Source organism: Pagrus major, chromosome 13, assembly GCF_040436345.1.
Source record: "Pagrus major chromosome 13, Pma_NU_1.0".
Lineage (NCBI taxonomy): Eukaryota > Metazoa > Chordata > Actinopteri > Spariformes > Sparidae > Pagrus > Pagrus major.
This window is the reverse complement of record NC_133227.1, coordinates 10,096,170-10,114,583: the sequence shown is the minus strand read 5'-3', so window position 1 is coordinate 10,114,583 and position 18,414 is coordinate 10,096,170. Positions and strand designations below refer to the sequence as shown.

Here is an 18,414-nt window from a genome sequence, read left to right as displayed (position 1 = left end):
ATCAAGTAACACGTCTATACAGCCGACTACGAGCCACCTAGTGGCCGATGTGTGAGAGTGGCCACCACCAGTGTGTTACATCAAGATACGCTACCAACCATTAGATACACACATGCTGTATAAACAAGGTTCACAATGCTTCATATCAGTAAGGATGGTATTTTAAAGATCAAAAGAGTCGTTCCCATACCGGGAGTCGAACCCGGGCCGCCTGGGTGAAAACCAGGAATCCTAACCGCTAGACCATATGGGACGCGATCATGTTGGGTATTATCACATCTTTTAAAGTGACAACATGGTATATCGTGTGGCCTGTACTGGTCTTTTTAGGTTGCGAAAACAAGGACACACTCGCAGATATTGAGCTCAGTCAGTATCATAAACTCTTGCAGTGTTTACCTTCTGTACTATCTCGTTTGATAATATCTAGCATTGTTAGCATCGTTTCCTGTTGCTAGTAAGCTAGCCCCTCAGTTAGCTAACGCTAGCTAACCTTAGCTAGCAGCAGCAACATGAATCATTGTGGACTACACAGCATTTGTTATGATGACTAAATACTTAATTTAATTAAGAGCTATCATATACTAGTGAGAAACATCTGCATAATGCATTACATTAAAATAAAACTATAGCCTAATTAAATTAGCCATTTAATATCTCTTTATGTCTTTAAATTATGAATTGATAATTACATTTTCAAAGGAATTGCTAATTTAATTTTAAGCTATCCATCTCTGCCCAATTTAATTTATGGCATCTTTATGCAATGTATTATTAACTGTATTAACTGTACCAGCTGGCAGTGATGGAACGTAACCTACATTTACTCAAGTACTGTACTTGAGTACAATTTTGAGGTACTTCCATTCATTTACATATTGGAAGTAAATATTGTACTTTTCACTTACTACATTAATTTAATAACTAGTTACTAGTTACTTTTCATATTAAATACCAAATGAGTTAATGTTTTAATGAACTAATTTTACTGACTATCAGATAAAAGAAACATGGATTCCAATAGTCAGAAACCTTTTGAATATTTGATCTTCTAATTGGCCAGGCCAATAACATTGACTATTACTATACAGTATAAAAATACTTGTATATGTATAATTTACTTTGACTTGTACTCTTCATACTTAAGTTCATTTTTTGCTAGAAAATTACTCTTGATACCTTAGTAAATATCAGATTCTTGATACTGAGATACTGAGACTTTTACTCAGGTTCTATTTGTATTACTGACTTTCACTTTTACCGAAATAACATGTTACGTCTTTATGACAAGTCTTTATGTTATGTCTTTACTTTTACTCAGGTATGACCTTTGGGTACATCATACAACACTGCCAGTTGGGGGAGTTGGTGGTGTCTTTGCTTGAATTCATTCCATCAATAGGAAAAGTTAACTTCATTTTGTGATTTCTATGTGCAGCATCTGCTGGATTAACTTGTGGGGGGGAGCAGAGAGAAAGCTGCATTACCATTCAAAAGCACATGCAGGTGCTGTTTGACTGTAGGTAGGCCAAGTCAGGATGAGCCAGTCATTGAAACAGCTTGTAAACAGCTAGATTTCACTGTGCTTATACAATCAAAACCTTTCACCACTGCAGCAGACACTCTGACTTGTCATAGAAGGAAGAGCACAGGTGTAATTAATAGTGTTAATAAACCTTTGAATGACAACACCTGGTGGCTTTTTCTTTGCAATGATATGCAAAAATGTCTTCTGTGAAAAATGCCTATTGATATTTCACTTATCTCTGGCACATCCTGTCATATAAATATAGATTTCCCATGCTCATTCACAAGAAATAGTCTGTAAAGGCCCCCTGAAGAGCCTCTAGGGCTGATGAACACCAGATAGCCAGTAACAAAGATGTAAATTTTAACGTACGTGTGTGCACCCAAACACACACAGAGGAAGTAGCAGGCGTTCTTGTTTGAGTCCCTTTGTATTAAGCCAGAGCATTATTTACATAAAGGGGAAGCCACAAACATGTTTGTGGGATGGAGGTGTGCGTGATGTCATAGAGGGACAGTTCAGGTTTATACTGTGCATCTGGCCATAAAGACACACTGGACACGTCTCCCTCAGCCTCTCCATCCGCCTCCTCCTGCAGCTCACATCATGTACACCGCAGTGGTGGAAAGCATCTACCTGCTGGTCATCGTCACCCTCATCAGCGTACTTCAGAACGGTGAGAAAAAGCGAGAAGCTGCTTTAAATAATTGTCAATCATATCATAGTTCTCTAAATCAGTATTTAAAAGTATGTTGTGGTGACATAAATGATCTCTGTGTTTTAAGCATTCTTTGCCCTGAAAGTAGAGAAGGAATGCAACAATCAAAATGCCAAAGCATCGGCTATTGAAAGGGTTTCTTGTGCCAAGTAAGTGCCCCTTCTCTGATATAATACAATGCTCATTTCCTCTGTTAATTCATGAAAACAATGGATGATTTTGTGTTTTTTTTTCTAATATAAAACACATAAACTTCCCCATATATAAACAGTACTCCCACTGAGCGGCAGTCCTCATTTGCCTAAGCTGGTACAGAGCTCATTTGAATGCTTCCTGGAAAAAACATCAACAGCCGTTAGGAAAACATTAGTCAGAGGTGTCCTGGCTCTGTCAGTGTTTTGTCTTTCAGTTAAAAAAAAAATGACAATATGAATGTGGCACCTTGGACTTTGGGAAACTGTGATTGTTCACTCTTAGTCTGACATCTTATAGACAACATGATTAACTGGTTAATCAGAAAAATAGTCAATAAAGTCATAAGTTGTAGCACCACAGCTAATAATGCTTCACCATGAAAACCAGGATGAAGCTTGAAATTAAGGTCTTGAAACGGACATGACAGTTTAGCCTTAGTGGCTCAAGTCCATGAGCAACAATTAACTTCCTTTTTTTGAAAGGAAATATCTGAGCAACATCCTGTTGTGTAGGTAGTGCGAGGATTTCAAAAACAATTGTAACATTTGCCTCTAAAATATAATGCAGAAATGTGTTGGCAGTTTAAGAATGATTAAGAATTATATTTCTTGTTCTTTACGCAGTACATTACATGAACAAAAGGTCTGTTTAGGGAGTGATATGGAGTCTCAAAATGTAACTTCCTAGGGAAAGATAGTTGATTCTTGAGTCTCATCCCCAGAGAGTCAAATACTGATGCTTTGGGTCGGCCTCCAAACCACGCTGCAAAACCAAAGTGTCAGTATTCAACTGTCAGTGTCAGTATTCAAGGTACATTTTATTGCTTTAAAGCAGTGGTTTATTGTGACCATACAAAATAAAGCTAAGGTCAAGGCCTTAGTGTGGCCTTTAACCAATGACTCATTTGTTCTCCCCAGGTTGTTTTAATTAGGGGTATAAGAAATAAAAGTCTCCAGTCCAAGAAAATTGCAAAAATGTGACAAAAAGGAAGAAAAAGTATGTGAATATAACAATTTTTTTTAATAACAAATCAGCTTGTGACCCCTCCTGTTTATCCCCATTGTTGGGTCCTGACCAGCAGGGTGAGAACCGCTGTCCTGAGAGACATGTTTCTGTCTAACTCACGGCACTGATTATTGCAATTTATTGCACCAGCCAGTATGCGCTGACTCTGAGAGTGGGCTCAGTTTTTCCTGGCTTCCTGTTTCAACTGTGTTCCACCAACACTCAGAAAGCCACACTTGTTTTTGTAGCTCCTGGACTGTTTTTTATCCCGTGGATCTTTTACGTGTCACACTCACTTCTGCTCTGCAGTTTCAACACATATCCTACCACCCATAGTAAAAGGGCTTGGTATCCGGTTGTAACAGTTGCTTCATAGTTTGTAATTGCAGGTGACTTCCTTGATATGTGTTAATGACACATTGTTTATTCCAGTCGTAACTGCATGGACGCCTATGCCACTTTCCTGGCAGTGATGTGGTGCGCCGGTCTGTGCCTCAGTCAAGGTAATCATTAATCAGATTTTGTAAAGTAGACAAACATGATTTGTAGTGTTAACTCAACACGCCCACAGGGAGTAAACTCACCTGTGGACACAAAGGGCACACACACACACGTGCAAACAGGTTCTAGGTCTATAGAAATAATTTCTCTTGTATAGGTGACCTCTTTACCTGTTTGAGAAGCAGCAAATTCAGAACTGTACCTATACTCAAACAACATTTACACTAGATGGTCAAAAGTACAAGGAAGTAGGCTCCCATTGAGGAACAACAGCATTAGCTATTTCAGCCGTTGAGTCCCAATTCAAAACCAAAGTGGTCGACTGATTCTTAGATCCAATATTTAACATTTTTCTTACTTTTGCAATCAGTGTTGTTTTTTAATCCTATTGCTGATAAAATGAATGAATTAAAAAACCCACTACTTTGGCTCTGATGCAGCAATCTACAATGTAACTAGTCACTAAAGTCACAAATAAATGTGGAGTAAAAAGTACAGTATTTGCCTCCAAAATGTGCAGTATACTCACTAATATTAAATACTCTTACTGTCTTAAACTGGGCCCAGTATGTGACTGTGACTGATTGTTACTGGTTTTTCTATTATGTACATTTTTGTAGCACAACAATTTCCTTCGGTGTTAATAAAGTTCTATCTTATCTTATTTTATCTTATCAAGTAAATTCATTAACTTATGGAGTTCACTTTACTCACAACTAATCAAGATAAAAATAAAGTGTGAAACATGACAGAAGGCGCTGTTGTCTGAAGTATGATTGTATATTGTATATATCATTAAGTGTTTCAACAGCTACTTTTCCCTCTAAATTTATGCCCTTGTGTCTTGTAAAACATTTTAAATACTGCATTAACTTTTAAAACAATCTTTTTCACAATTATACAGTCTAATTTTTGTAAAAAAACCAAACAAACAAAAAAAACCCTTCACGTTACTTTTTAACTGTAAAAGACGATGAAACACAACCCTGGGCCAAAAGTGGACAGGGTGTCTTTATACTTTTGGCCATACAATCTATATGGTCTTAAAATAATATGCGATACTTTTAGGCTACACCACAATACACAATATGTGTCTCAATATCTGGAAATCTCCTCAAAGCACTTCAGACATGCTAGGACCGGGCAACAACATTAAATATATATTTTTGACCAAATATCCGATACCATGTTTTCTATTATAGTAGGGATAACTATTGGTACTTTCACAGAATATTATGAGAGTTTTTGTTAGTCATCAGTAATATGGATATAATGACTAATGAGTGAAGACAACACTCATGCCATATCTCCATATAACGAAATCTAAGATAATATATAATCTCATATCATGATAACGATATATAATTGATATATTGCCCGGAGAGTTTCATTTTTCTTTTTCTGTCCTCTGTTTGAAGCTCCCGCCGCCTTTGCTGGGATCCTCTATCTTGTCGTCAGGCAGAAGTACTTTGTTGGGTACATGGGACAAACCTCTCAAAGGTAAATAAACACAAGTGCCCTCCAGCGTGGTTTTACAAACTAGTGTCTTAACTAACTGTTTCTTAAATTCATTTGTAGCACCCCCGGCTACCTGTTTGGAAAACGCATCCTCTTCTTCCTGCTCCTGATGTGTGTTGTGGGCATCTTCAACTACCTGCTGACACGCTACTATGGCAGCGACTATAAGGAATACGTAGAAACCATCACCGGCGCTGCATCTGCTCTTCTCCTTCTCCCTTAAAGAGGTCATATGTTTTGGGGGTTTTTGCCTTTCCTTTACTGTGTTACGTAGTATTCTTGTGCATGTAAAAGGTCAGGCTGCACTGCCTGAAACGCCTGGTTTGGAGTCGGGCCTTTACTTCCGTGACTTTTGTGCGTCACTATGTAACGGGCGTTATATAAATAGATTTTTTTTTAGATATTTATGATAAAATATATAAACTCCAGTCAGTCAGCAGACATATAGTTGCTACTGCTGTAGCAGTGTTATTTTAGATCACACTACCTTGCTTGGCATGACCCGCCCTACTCTGCCTTTGATTGGCTACATCCTGCTCGTTAAGTAATGCACATGTGCAACTCTCACCAAAGATTGAACAGAGGTGAGATGTCTGACTCTGTAGCTAAAACGTTCAAGACACAGTGTGAAAAGCAATGCTGCAGCAGTGCACCATATAAGTAATAACCATATAATGTGTTTTTTGAAAATTAAAGTATGAAAACCTATTCTACTATGACCCCCAAATAAAAGTATGAAACCAAAAAAATTTGGATAATATGACCTCTTTAAGTCCAGTGTGTGCACTTCCCAGCATTTATACAGCTCAAAATCACAAATTCCACATTCACCTTTTAACTGGTGAGCACTGTATGAAACTGAAGTCTTTTTATTGGGTGCAAAACAGCATTTATTGTGTGTGCGTTTGGTTAAAAAATAAAAATGTCTCACAAAGAAATGTTGTTTCCTTAGTACAAAAGTCTACAAGTCACACAGATTCAACCCATCATACAACATCTGTACATGACTAATATAAAACCCTTTACAATCCATTTAGACACAGAATTGGCATTATAATCTTCATGGCTTTCAGAATCCCCTCATCAGTCCTTGTCCTTGAACAGAAGAAATCTTTGGTCCCAAACAGCGATTATAAGATAGTTCCTGTAATCCCAAGAGGTAGGCTGGTCCTTTACCCGGCAGGCTGGCATCACAGCCACTCGTCTGTCCATCAAGGAACCTTCTTGAGGAGGCAGACTCCATCAAAAACTGAGCAGATAAACTCGCCTTGATCTCCGGCTGGCTCATTTCGGTCTCAGCTATAACAGATGTGAGCAGAGAAGACAAGTTAAACAACTGCCCCGTGCACACTCACAAAAACAGAAAGCAGTGAGAAAAAGAAGAGACACCTACCTTGAATTGTCTTTTGCTGAAGCCAAACCAGTGTGGGAAGTCAAAGAGGGCGTCAGTGTAGTATTTGAGGGTGAAGGAGGCGTCTCTCCACACGGGTTGGACTTTTGTTAATCCATTGGTTATGACGTTGGTGTTTTTTGCTGTCCAGCTCTCCATTAGTTCAGTCAAGTCAACCTGACATAGGGAAAACACATTTTTCAATCAACAAATAATGAGAAAAATGCAGTGAATGCCATAAAAGTGACAGAAAGACCTGCTTACATCCACCCTGTAGCTCTCCCCAGCAACCGAAGAGATGGTCCAGTCCAGTCCTCTCTCCATCTGCCACTTGATTAAAGGATTGCTGCTGTTGATGGACACCACGTACTGCTGCAGCACTGATACAGGATTCAAGATAACACATAAGAACAGGCCAGAAAGAAAACATGCTGTCATATGGTACAAGCACTGTGCTGCCATTGTACTTCCTCTACTCCACCCATCCCAAATGACCAAGCATGAGTCACCCACCACCAAACTGCATGAGACACAGCCTGAAGCTGTAAAGTACACTGGGTCAAAAATACTGTTTCGCGCAAACTTAAAAATACCAGTGTCGTATTACACACAGGCTTATGGGAGCCCATTTCTGCCAGTTAAAGAAAAAAAAAAAAAAGAAAACTTTGACTTAAAAAAAAAATCCCATGGTAAGTCACAATTATTAGATAAATGTTGACTTTTGACTCCGTAATTCTGACTTTTGTCTAATAATAATGACTTTTTATCCCATAATCATGACATTTCATCTCATAATTCTGACTATCTGCTAATCATGATTTACTATGGGAATGTTTTTTTCATCCTTTTTGTTTTGTGTTTTTCGCGGAAATGGGTTTACTTGGAGTCCTGCTGAAGTCCTGTGGTAAGATGCAGTTTAAATTACCTCTGACTTCACTGGCCTCCTTGTTGTTGGTCTTTACACAGATTTCTTCGCAGGCTGATATCAGCAGGTAGATCCTCCTGGACAGCACACTGTTTCTCATGCTGGTGTACTCCCAGAGATTCTGCATTTTAACTTCCCTGGTGTGGAAAACAAGTCACACAGTTGAAGAAGATTTTTTTTGTGTGTGTGCAGAGTGAACATATGTGTGCATTTGGAGGTATTTTCCTCACCTTCCTCTCGAGCACTGGAAAACTACTTTCCCCTCGCTGCAGTGGAAGTCATCGATGAGCACCAGGCTCTGCTCCGGGTCGCTGTGGACTCGGTGCTCGGAGTCGAGGACCTCCACGGAGAACCCGCCCGGAGGGTCCTTGAGGAACTGCTCCACTGCGGTCACTGTTATCGTGCTGCCGTCGGACTCTTTGGTCATCGTCATGTTGACACTTTTTGTCTCCTGCACCTCCTTCTGCTGCTGCGTCTGCTGCTGTTTATAATGACGGACTCAAGTCCGCAGCTTTAACACCGTCAAAACACCGTCAAGCTAGAGACGTTTACTCAACAAGACTTCCGGTCTGCTTTCGACAAAATAAATCCCTTCAACAGAAATGGTTCATGTTTAAGTCAGTTATCAAACAAAAGCACCTGCTGATTGTGTCTGTTATATATCACTGTAAATGTAAATGTATTTGATAGTATAATCAAAGATTCATCGATAAGAAGTCCCGGTGTTTTTTTTAGTCATTGACAGACAATCAATTCAATGCAGTTTGGAGCACTTTTTATTAGGATAAGTCATTAATTGAGAAAAATGCCTGCTTTATATAACTATTAACTATTTAAATATAATATAATTAGGGTTGTGAACTGTTGGTCAGACAAAAAACATAATTTTGAAGACATCTCCTTGGTTTTTGAAAATGATCATTGGCTGATTATCAGGGATGATAGTCAGCATTTTTCTGATTATCGGTATCTGTGATTTTTCAGGTTGCCAATACATTATCTGATTGGTAACACATCACAATTAATAGCCTATAAACTATAAATTAATCTGAAACTGCAAAGTAACTAGTAGTTGAATTTACAAAATAAATGTAGTGGAGAGGAAGTATAAAGTAGTAGAAAAAGGAAATACTCAAGTTAATTACCTGAAAATTGTACTTAAAACAGTTACTTAAATACATTTTACCTGGGTTCATCTCATCACTGGTTGTTATATATATATATATATATATATATATATATATATATATATATATATATATATATATATATATATATATATATATACATATATTTCTAATATATTTTCTATATTTGTACAATATTTCAATATCCTTTCATTTGCTGCAAATGAATATCAGTTCAAAATATCGGTTATCTGTCTTCTTGATTTCTAATAATCAATATCTGTACCAGCCCTGAAAAAGCCATATTGGTTGATACCTATAATGGATCAAACAGTTAATCAGTTTATTGTGGAAATAATATTGACAACAACAAAGTACAGAAGAAGGGATAAAGACCATAGAGAAGGCCAAATATTTTTTTGTATTTCATATGTTTAATATATATTAAAAGTTTATTTTCATTTTATTTTTATATATTTTTAAATGGGCTATTTATCATTTTTAAATATAGGTAACTGTTTCCCATTAATACTTGACCTGTAATAACAACTATTGTGCTTTTATTTTGAAAATGTGTATACTTCCTGTTTCAGTATAACGCATAATATATGACCTATCGGGTGTGACACAGCTCTGTAGTAAATCATAATTATGACTCAATAAGATAAATGAGAAAGTCAAACACATTTTAAACAACTAGCTAATGCTAAAATGCTAATGCTAAACTTGACTGATAAGCCTAATGTGGGTGTAGTAGCTCCCCCTCAAACAAATGAAAAACCATAAAACTATGGGTAAACACAAGCTGTGCTGTGTTGTTATCAAAATGACCTCTCAAATATCTTATCAAAGATCATGTCAGAGCAATCTTAGAACTGGTAAACAAGAAAGTGTTTCCGTGTGTGTGTGGAGGGGCTTGGATTGTACAATAACAATAGTTATTTACATGGTTTTAATCTTCTAATGCATTTTGACATTTAAGGTGAAGAGCAAATTTCTACTCAATAATTGGGGGTGGCTTCATTTCTGTTCATATGGCATGAGGTTTTTTATTTATTTAATGTGGTTTATGTGTGCAGAGTGAACTTAAAATAAAGCAATTCAGAAAACACACATATCAAATATTTATTGCAATGTATTGTAAAAAAAACAACCTTCAACTTAATTCATATATATGATAATACAGCCTAAATAATGTTTTTTCTCAGATAAATGCTTAAAATCCATTATAGTCTATCGTTTTTATGGTATTATTTGATTCTCCACGTAACATCCACTCCTATGAGTCTAGATTTTTATAGCAGGATTAAAACTGTAAGTGATAAGATTACTGAATATTGCTCATTTAGCCTTGGGTGGGTCTGACCTGAGATGTTTTTATTACATGCATTACCCTATTTTGTTTCAGATGTTAAGACACTTGAATGCATGATTTTCTGAGAAGCCCCTGAAAGCAACATTTGGCCTAGTGCTTGGAAACAACAGCAGGCGGACTCTTGAACTCTTGAAGGAAAAGTACAGGACCTAATTAGAACCACCGGTGATATGTGAGACACGTGAGTCACAGCATTAATGTGCTGCACGTTTGTCTTTCATATCAACAACCTGTGCTCTCCTTTGTGAACAAAGTTTGTTCAGACCTTACATTCCTACATGATTACTTTCTTCAGCAAATAAAACACCAAAGAGAGTTTTATCTTGCTTTAATGCCGCCTATAGTTGTTTGATGAAGGGACACTTGACCCAGTTGTGAATTATAGCAGCCTGTTCATCTGCTATAGAGTACAGGATTTCTTTCCTCACTGTTCACTTCATACCCACAAAAATGTGAACACTCACGACTGTGGTTTCACAGCAGAACCACCAGTTTAAATGTTGTGGTCCAGGCGTACGTGTTTAGGCTCGGTTAGTCAGGAGACGGTTGACTCATTTGTTCTGGATGTCTCCATCAGTCTGCAGGGCTTACAGCAGGAAACAGGCCTCCTTTCTCGATATCTCTTTCTCACATCAGGCTGTAAACAATACCTGCCAGAAACCATACAATTATAATGGTGATGTTCTGACTTTTTATTGACTTCTGACAACTTTGTTTGTGTTGACTAAGTACGGTTACTCAAGTGGGTTAGTACTGTAAGCCTACTTGAGTAAAAATGTTGAGGCACTTGTTTACTTTACTTGAGTATTTCCATTTTCCTGAGAGCAGCTTTTACACACCTTAGGGTCAACAGGTGCGTAGGAGAAGACCGAGGGCCAACAAAATTAGGAAAAAGACTCCAGCACACTGTCCACTTCACTTGCGAATAAAGTTTATTAACAAGGTTTCGGTCCTTAGACCTTCATCAGGTTATATTACAAGACAATGGGGGAGGCTGTCATAAGTAGGGTTGTGGACTTGCGTGGCCCAATCAGGCCACACCACAGACAGACGTCTCTCAATGTGCCATCAAACACACCTGGACTAACAAATCTACGCCACTGAATGACAAAGGTTTTTTTTTTTAAAAACCCATCATAACAGGTTAAGTGCATATATCAATCAATGCATGTATGTACACAATAGAAATATTATAACAGTATAAATGTAAATACAAAAGTAGGTTAGAGCTTCAAAGAAATGTACTGTGGGAACTGGCTAGAACAAAGCACATCTCAAAGATTACAGAACAGGCCAGGTCATGATGTCACATTAAGAATTAAGTCATCCAGACCACTAGGAAGCATGGTCTCATATAAAAAGGTACATTTCACAATATAATTCACACAAAACAATAGGAATTTCTTAGATTCAGTTCTGTGAATTCTGCACTATCTTCTAGAGCCTGTCCCTAGACAAATGAGAAGGACATAGAATCAGAACTAAGCAAATATATGTATATATATATATATATATATATATATATATATATATATATATATATATATATATTGTACTGTTACAATTGTTCTTTACTGCCCCTAGTGGTGAGCAGTGAGTTAGGTTTCCTTTTCTCGGGAAACAGGCAGATGTTCAGTATTGGGTTTTCATGCTGTCAGACCTCACCACCAGAATCAGATGTCTGCTCACCTTTCATCTTCTGTGGATTGTCTGTATGTATAACCTCCATTTTTCTTTGCCATTATTTGAAACTTAATGATGTTTGACTGTATGTGTTTTGTGATGTCAACTTAGTTGTTGACATGCTTGCTAACTAACTTGTATTGATGTCACATTTGTATTTGTTATAGTTTCACATCTTCATACGTTATTAAACCTGTGGACTACACCTACGTCTCCAGAGTCGTGATGTAATGAAGAAGTTGGCATTTGCTGTCAAGGAGACAGTACAGTGAAAAGACAGCACTTTACAGATGAAGCAACGCAGTCTTTGAGATCGTGGTTCGCAACGCACAGCAAAAACTTCAGTGGATGAAAACTACACCCACACATTGTGAACTCAGCTTATCTACATAATGGAGATAAACTCTAGTACTCTGAAGACCAGGTCCAGTGTCTCAGCACGCTCTGGTGCATCATCCACTACAGCCGCTGCAGCAGCAGCTAGGGCTAAAGCAGAGGCTGCTAGAGCACGGTTGAAGTATGCTGAGAAGGAGATCAGAATGAAAATGGAGAAAGCCCAGCTGGAAGCTTCAATGGAGATGTTGGCCTTAGAAAAAGAAATGGCTGTGGCAGAGGCAACGGCTGGAGTTCTGGAGGCTGCAGCCGCTAGCTGTGAACTCCCTCTCATATCAACTCAATATGATTCTTCTCAACGCACAAAGGACTATGTGAAGGAGCAAGAAAAGGTATGTGAGGAAAGGAGCTTAGAAATGGATTCGGCCTCTCAAGACCAGGCGAAGCTGTCAAACACAGAGCCACCTATGGTCCAATCTGTAGACGACGCGCGCCCCAACACTGAAAGCAACATCCATTCTGCTTCTATTACTCATCTCCGTGACATACTGCACCACGCTCCAAAGAAACAGAAGTCAGAGTCCTCTTTTCACACTCTAGATGGCGATCTTACTCCAGGTCAGTGCAGTCAGCCTCCACACGGTGTAACATTCAGCAGCAAGGATAATCAGTATCGGCTGTCTTCTCCATACGGGCAGCCACCACGTCGTTCTCACGATCGCAAACACACACACACACACATCTCACCCACTCACATTTATAGTTCTCAGCCCACTCATGCCACTGATTCCCATATGTCAGACTTTGTGAGATTTTTAGCACGGCGTGAACTTGTCACCACCGGCCTGCTGCAATTTAATGACCAACCAGAGAGCTATAGAGCTTGGCGACGCTCTTTCCTAAATGCAGTAAGAGGCCTCGAGCTGTCATTCAATGAGGAAATGGATCTCCTGGTCAAATGGCTGGGTAAAGAATCCGCCGAACATGCTAAGCGCATCAGATCCATCCACATAAACCAGCCGGCATCAGGGCTGCAAATGATATGGACCAGGCTGGATGAATGTTACGGCTCAGCTGAGGCAATTGAGAAAGCTTTGTTTCAGAAACTAGATAACTTCCCTAAAATCAGCAACAAAGACTACCCTAAGCTGAGAGATCTTAGTGATCTACTGATGGAGCTTGATGCTGCCAAGGCAGAAGGAGATCTTCCTGGCCTCTCTTATCTTGACACAGCCAGAGGAATTAACCCCATAGTTCAAAAGCTACCATACAGCCTACAGGAGAAATGGCTCTCTTATGGATCTAGCTATAAACTTGAACATCAGGTTGCATTCCCTCCCTTTTCTGTGTTTGTCACCTTTCTCCACCAGCAAGCACGGATCAGAAATGACCCCAGTTTCATACTTGCAGGTCAAACAGACTCCGGTAAAGCAGAAAAACCTCTGCGAAAACCAATTTGGATAAAAGAGGTTTCTGTTCACAGAACAGAAGTGTCTCCAGCCGCCTGCTCAGACCAAGACAAGTACAGAAAGAAACCAGATGAGCCTGATAAGAGATGTCCTATCCACAGAAAACCACATTCTCTACAGAAGTGTCGGGCATTTCGCATGAAACCCATAGAGGAATGGAAGAACTTCCTAAAAGAGAACGGCATCTGTTTTAAGTGTTGTGCCTCTACATCACACGCTGCTAGAGAGTGCCAGTGTAAGGTAAGGTGCACTGAGTGTGATAGCGACAGACACCTTTCTGCTCTCCATCCAGGTCTAGCGCCATGGTTCCATGAGGCAGAAAAACCTTCATCAGAGCATGGCGGGGAGCCAGAACCCATTCAAACGTCAGAGGTCACAACTCAATGCACAGAAGTCTGTGGTGGAGATCTCATTGACAGGGGTTGTTCAAAGATTCTCTTAGCCAAGGTCTATCCTGCAGGACGTCATGATGAGGTGAAGAAGGTTTACATCATCCTAGATGAACAAAGTAATAGATCATTGGCTCGCTCTGAATTCTTTGACACCTTCAGCGTCCAAGGGCCCACTGCTATATACTCCTTGAAGACTTGCTCAGGTGCTTCTGAGAACATGGGCAGGACAGCCTCCGGTTTCATCATAGAGTCACTGGACGGTGGAATAGTTCAACCTCTTCCAAGACTGTTGGAATGTAATGAGATACCAGATAACAGAGCAGAGATTCCGACACCCAGTGCTGCCTTTTCCCATCATCACCTAAAACCTATAGCACATCTCATTCCAGAGTTGGAGCCCAACGTTCCCATCATGCTTCTCCTTGGTCGCGACATCATCAGGCTACACAAGGTTCGTAAACGGATCAACGGCCCTCCAGATGCTCCTTACGCTCAAAAACTCGACCTGGGATGGGTAATTGTGGGCAATGTCTGTTTGGGAACAGCTCACAAACCACTGAGGGTGAATACTTTCTTCACCAACGCGCTTGAAAAAGATCGTCCAACCATCTTCAAGCCCTGTCCCAGTGTTCTTGATGTGAAAGAGCAATATGGTCCCAAACCACCAGAGCTCCCTGTCACACACCTTAGAGAGGATACTTCCCTAGGTCATACTGTGTTCCAGCTCACCAGCAATGACAATAAACTGGGTCCATCTATCGACGATCTCACCTTTATGGCGATAATGGAACAGGGTCTCAAGAAGGATGAGAGTAACAGCTGGGTAGCTCCTCTGCCTTTTAAGCAGCCGAGAAGACGGCTCCCAGACAACAGATCTCAGGCTCTCAACCGCTTCTTCTCTCTCAAACGAAGCCTTGAGAGAAAGCCAGAGATGAGTCAACACTTTTTCTCATTCATGGAAAAGATATTTGAGAATGGACATGCTGAGGTTGCCCCTCCACTCAAGGAAAATGAGGAACGGTGGTATCTACCTACCTTTGGCGTTTACCATCCAAAAAAACCTGGCAACATCCGTGTTGTGTTTGATTCTAGTGCCCAATATGATGCAGTGTCTCTTAATGATGTCCTCTTAACAGGGCCCGACCTCAGTAACTCTCTCTTGGGAGTCCTCATCAGATTCCGAAGAGAAGCCATTGCTGTGACAGCGGACATTAAGCAGATGTTCCACTGCTTCCTCGTCAGGGAACAGGATAGGAACTTCTTACGCTTCCTTTGGTTCAGGGACAATGATCCTGCTCAAGATGTCATTGAGTATCGCATGACCGTGCATGTCTTTGGGAACAGTCCCAGTCCAGCAGTCGCTATCTACTGCCTCAGACAGTCCACAAGGGAAGGAGAACCACATGCAGATCCTGACGTGAGGCAGTTTGTTGACCGTGACTTCTATGTAGATGACGGGCTGAAGTCGCTTCCCACTGCTGCAGGTGCAATCAGTCTGTTGAGGAGGACCCAGGATATTCTCGCCATCTCCAATTTGAGGCTGCACAAAATTGCCTCGAACAGTAAAGAGGTTATGGATGCCTTCCCACTTCTGGATCTTGCCAGTGACCCAAAGGACCTGGATCTAGGCTCAGTGACTCCTCCAGTACAGCGGAGCCTGGGCCTTAATTGGGATTTGAAGTCTGACACGTTCACCTTTAAAGTCGACATCGATGAGAAGCCCTTCACACGCCGGGGTGTCCTGTCAGTAGTGAACAGTGTGTATGACCCACTCGGATTTTTGGCTCCAGTCACCATTCAAGGGAAGCACATCTTAAGAGAGCTCACACAAGAGAAGGGTGACTGGGATTCACCATTGCCGGAGAAGATGGAGGAACAATGGACATCCTGGCGAGACTCTCTAAAACATCTCAGTAACTTGCACATCCCGAGACCCTACACCAAGGTTTCTCCTTCTGTGGCAAAGAGGAGAGAGCTAAGCATCTTCTCAGATGCCTCAATAAAGGCTATTGCGGCAGTTGCTTACCTTACAGTGGTTGATGAACATGGAAACTCCCACACAGGGTTTGTTATGGGCAAGGCAAAACTAGCTCCCCGGCCTGAGCACACAATCCCACGGCTAGAGCTCTGCGCCGCTGTGCTGGCAGTGGAGTTAGCTGACTTCATTTCATCTGAGCTCGACTTGCAGATTGATGCCACAACCTTTTACACGGACAGTAAAGTAGTACTGGGGTATATACACAATGAGTCGAGGCGTTTCTACGTGTATGTGAGCAATCGTGTCATTCGCATACGGAGGTCATCTCGGCCTCAACAATGGAAGTATGTATCCACAGACCAGAATCCTGCAGACTACGCAACCAGGTCCGTCGTTGCTGCTCGTCTCGCAGATACCACGTGGCTCAGTGGACCTTCTCTCCTGAACCAATCCCCTGACAAGTTTCTGGATCCAGGCACATTTGAACTTGTGAACCCGAACATGGACGCTGAAGTCCGTCCACAGATCTCTACCCTCAACACGCAGACCACAGTTCAACAGTTCGGATCTCAGCGTTTCGCCAAGTTTTCTTCATGGCGGTCTCTGAATCGTGCCATTGCCAATCTCAGTCATATCTCCCACAGCTATAGCAGTGATTCAGGTAGTGGGAACAGTAACTGCAGAGGGTGGCATTTGTGTTCAGAAGCGCACAGTGTTGAGCAGTTAAGTAAGTCCAAGTGCATAATCATCAGGGCTGTCCAGGAGGAGACATATGCTGAAGAACTAGCATGCTTGAGAAAGGGTGAGAACGTTCCTCAGAACAGTCCTCTCAAAGCCTTGGACCCCTTCATTGATGGACAGAATCTCCTCAGGGTTGGGGGTCGTATTAAGGAAGGGATGTTTGTGGCAGAAGAAAAGAACCCTCTGATCATCCCTGGAAAACACTACATCTCAACATTGTTAGTTACACACTACCACGAACAGACTCAACATCAGGGACGCCTTTTCACAGAAGGGGCTATCCGTGCAGCTGGTTATTGGGTCATAGGTGTGAAGAGACATGTGAGCAGCATTATACACCATTGCGTCATCTGTCGCAAGCTACGTGGCAGCCCCGGAACACAAAAGATGGCCGACTTGCCAGTTGATCGCCTATCCATGGAGCCTCCATTTACCAACGTGGGGTTGGATGTTTTTGGTCCCTGGGAGGTTGAGGCACGGAAGACAAGAGGGGGTCTAGCCCACAGCAAAAGATGGGCTGTGATATTCACCTGTATGTCTGTGAGAGCTGTCCACATAGAGGTCATTGAATCTCTGGATACGTCGAGCTTTATTAACGCTCTCCGGCGTTTCCTTGCTATAAGAGGTCCTGTAAAGCAAATCCGTTCAGACAGAGGGACAAACTTTGTCAGTGCGTCTGCTGAGCTCAAGATCCCATCGAACATTAACAGAACTTCTGTTGAGAGGTACCTTGAAGATAACGGCTGTTCATGGCTCTTCAACCCTCCACATGCGTCTCATATGGGCGGTTCATGGGAGAGGATGATAGGAATAGCCAGAAGAATCCTCGATTCAATGTTCCTCCAACTCAGACCTTCCAAGCTAACACACGAGGTCCTTGCCACACTGATGGCAGAGGTGGCAGCCATTATCAATGCCAGGCCCCTCATACCCGTGTCTGCTGATCCAAGTGATCCTTTCATACTTACCCCTACCACTCTATTGACTCAGAAAACAAGTTTCCCCTCAGTTCCTCCGGACAACTCTGGAGTCAAAGACATCTTCAAACACCAATGGCGCCAAGTGCAGCACCTGGCACAAACCTTCTGGAGCAAATGGAGGAGCCATTATCTTTCAACGCTGCAGCCAAGGAGGAAGTGGCAGAACACTCAGCCTAACCTGGAGCCTGGAAGCGTTGTGCTCCTCAAAGATCAGCAGCTTGAGAGGAATGAATGGCCCCTGGGGATAGTCACTCAGGTTTTTCCCAGCAAAGACGGCAACGTGCGTAAAGCAGAGATCAAGGTTGCCCGGAAAACTGGAACAAAATTGTTTCTGAGACCTTTGTCTGAGATTGTTCTTCTTCTCCCCCCTAAATAAATGTTGTAACTTTCTTGTTGGAGTGTTAGTGGTGGCATTTAATCACGCCAGACGGGGAGTGTACTGTTACAATTGTTCTTTACTGCCCCTAGTGGTGAGCAGTGAGTTAGGTTTCCTTTTCTCGGGAAACAGGCAGATGTTCAGTATTGGGTTTTCATGCTGTCAGACCTCACCACCAGA

The 18,414-nt window shown here is 41.2% G+C and overlaps 2 protein-coding genes and 1 non-coding gene across 3 annotated transcripts; 1 reads left to right on the top strand and 2 right to left on the bottom strand.

Moving 5' to 3' along the window:
• Window positions 1-181: 181 nt before the first annotated feature.
• Window positions 182-253, bottom strand: trnae-uuc (transfer RNA glutamic acid (anticodon UUC)). Its single transcript has one exon. It is a non-coding gene; the product is annotated as a tRNA-Glu (tRNA).
• Window positions 254-2,039: 1,786 nt separating this feature from the next.
• On the top strand, window positions 2,040-6,403 carry alox5ap (arachidonate 5-lipoxygenase-activating protein). The gene is made up of 5 exons (XM_073479344.1): window positions 2,040-2,204; window positions 2,314-2,395; window positions 3,879-3,949; window positions 5,366-5,447; window positions 5,526-6,403. Exons 1-5 carry the CDS (start codon window positions 2,135-2,137, stop codon window positions 5,686-5,688), a joined length of 468 nt encoding a protein of 155 aa, XP_073335445.1. The 5' UTR covers window positions 2,040-2,134; the 3' UTR covers window positions 5,689-6,403.
• Window positions 6,319-8,283, bottom strand: LOC141007020 (mesenteric estrogen-dependent adipogenesis protein). The gene is made up of 5 exons (XM_073479343.1): window positions 8,011-8,283; window positions 7,781-7,917; window positions 7,120-7,235; window positions 6,859-7,032; window positions 6,319-6,764 (listed from the first exon to the last, which is right to left on the bottom strand). Exons 1-5 carry the CDS (start codon window positions 8,211-8,213, stop codon window positions 6,750-6,752), a joined length of 645 nt encoding a protein of 214 aa, XP_073335444.1. The 5' UTR covers window positions 8,214-8,283; the 3' UTR covers window positions 6,319-6,749.
• Window positions 8,284-18,414: the final 10,131 nt, after the last annotated feature.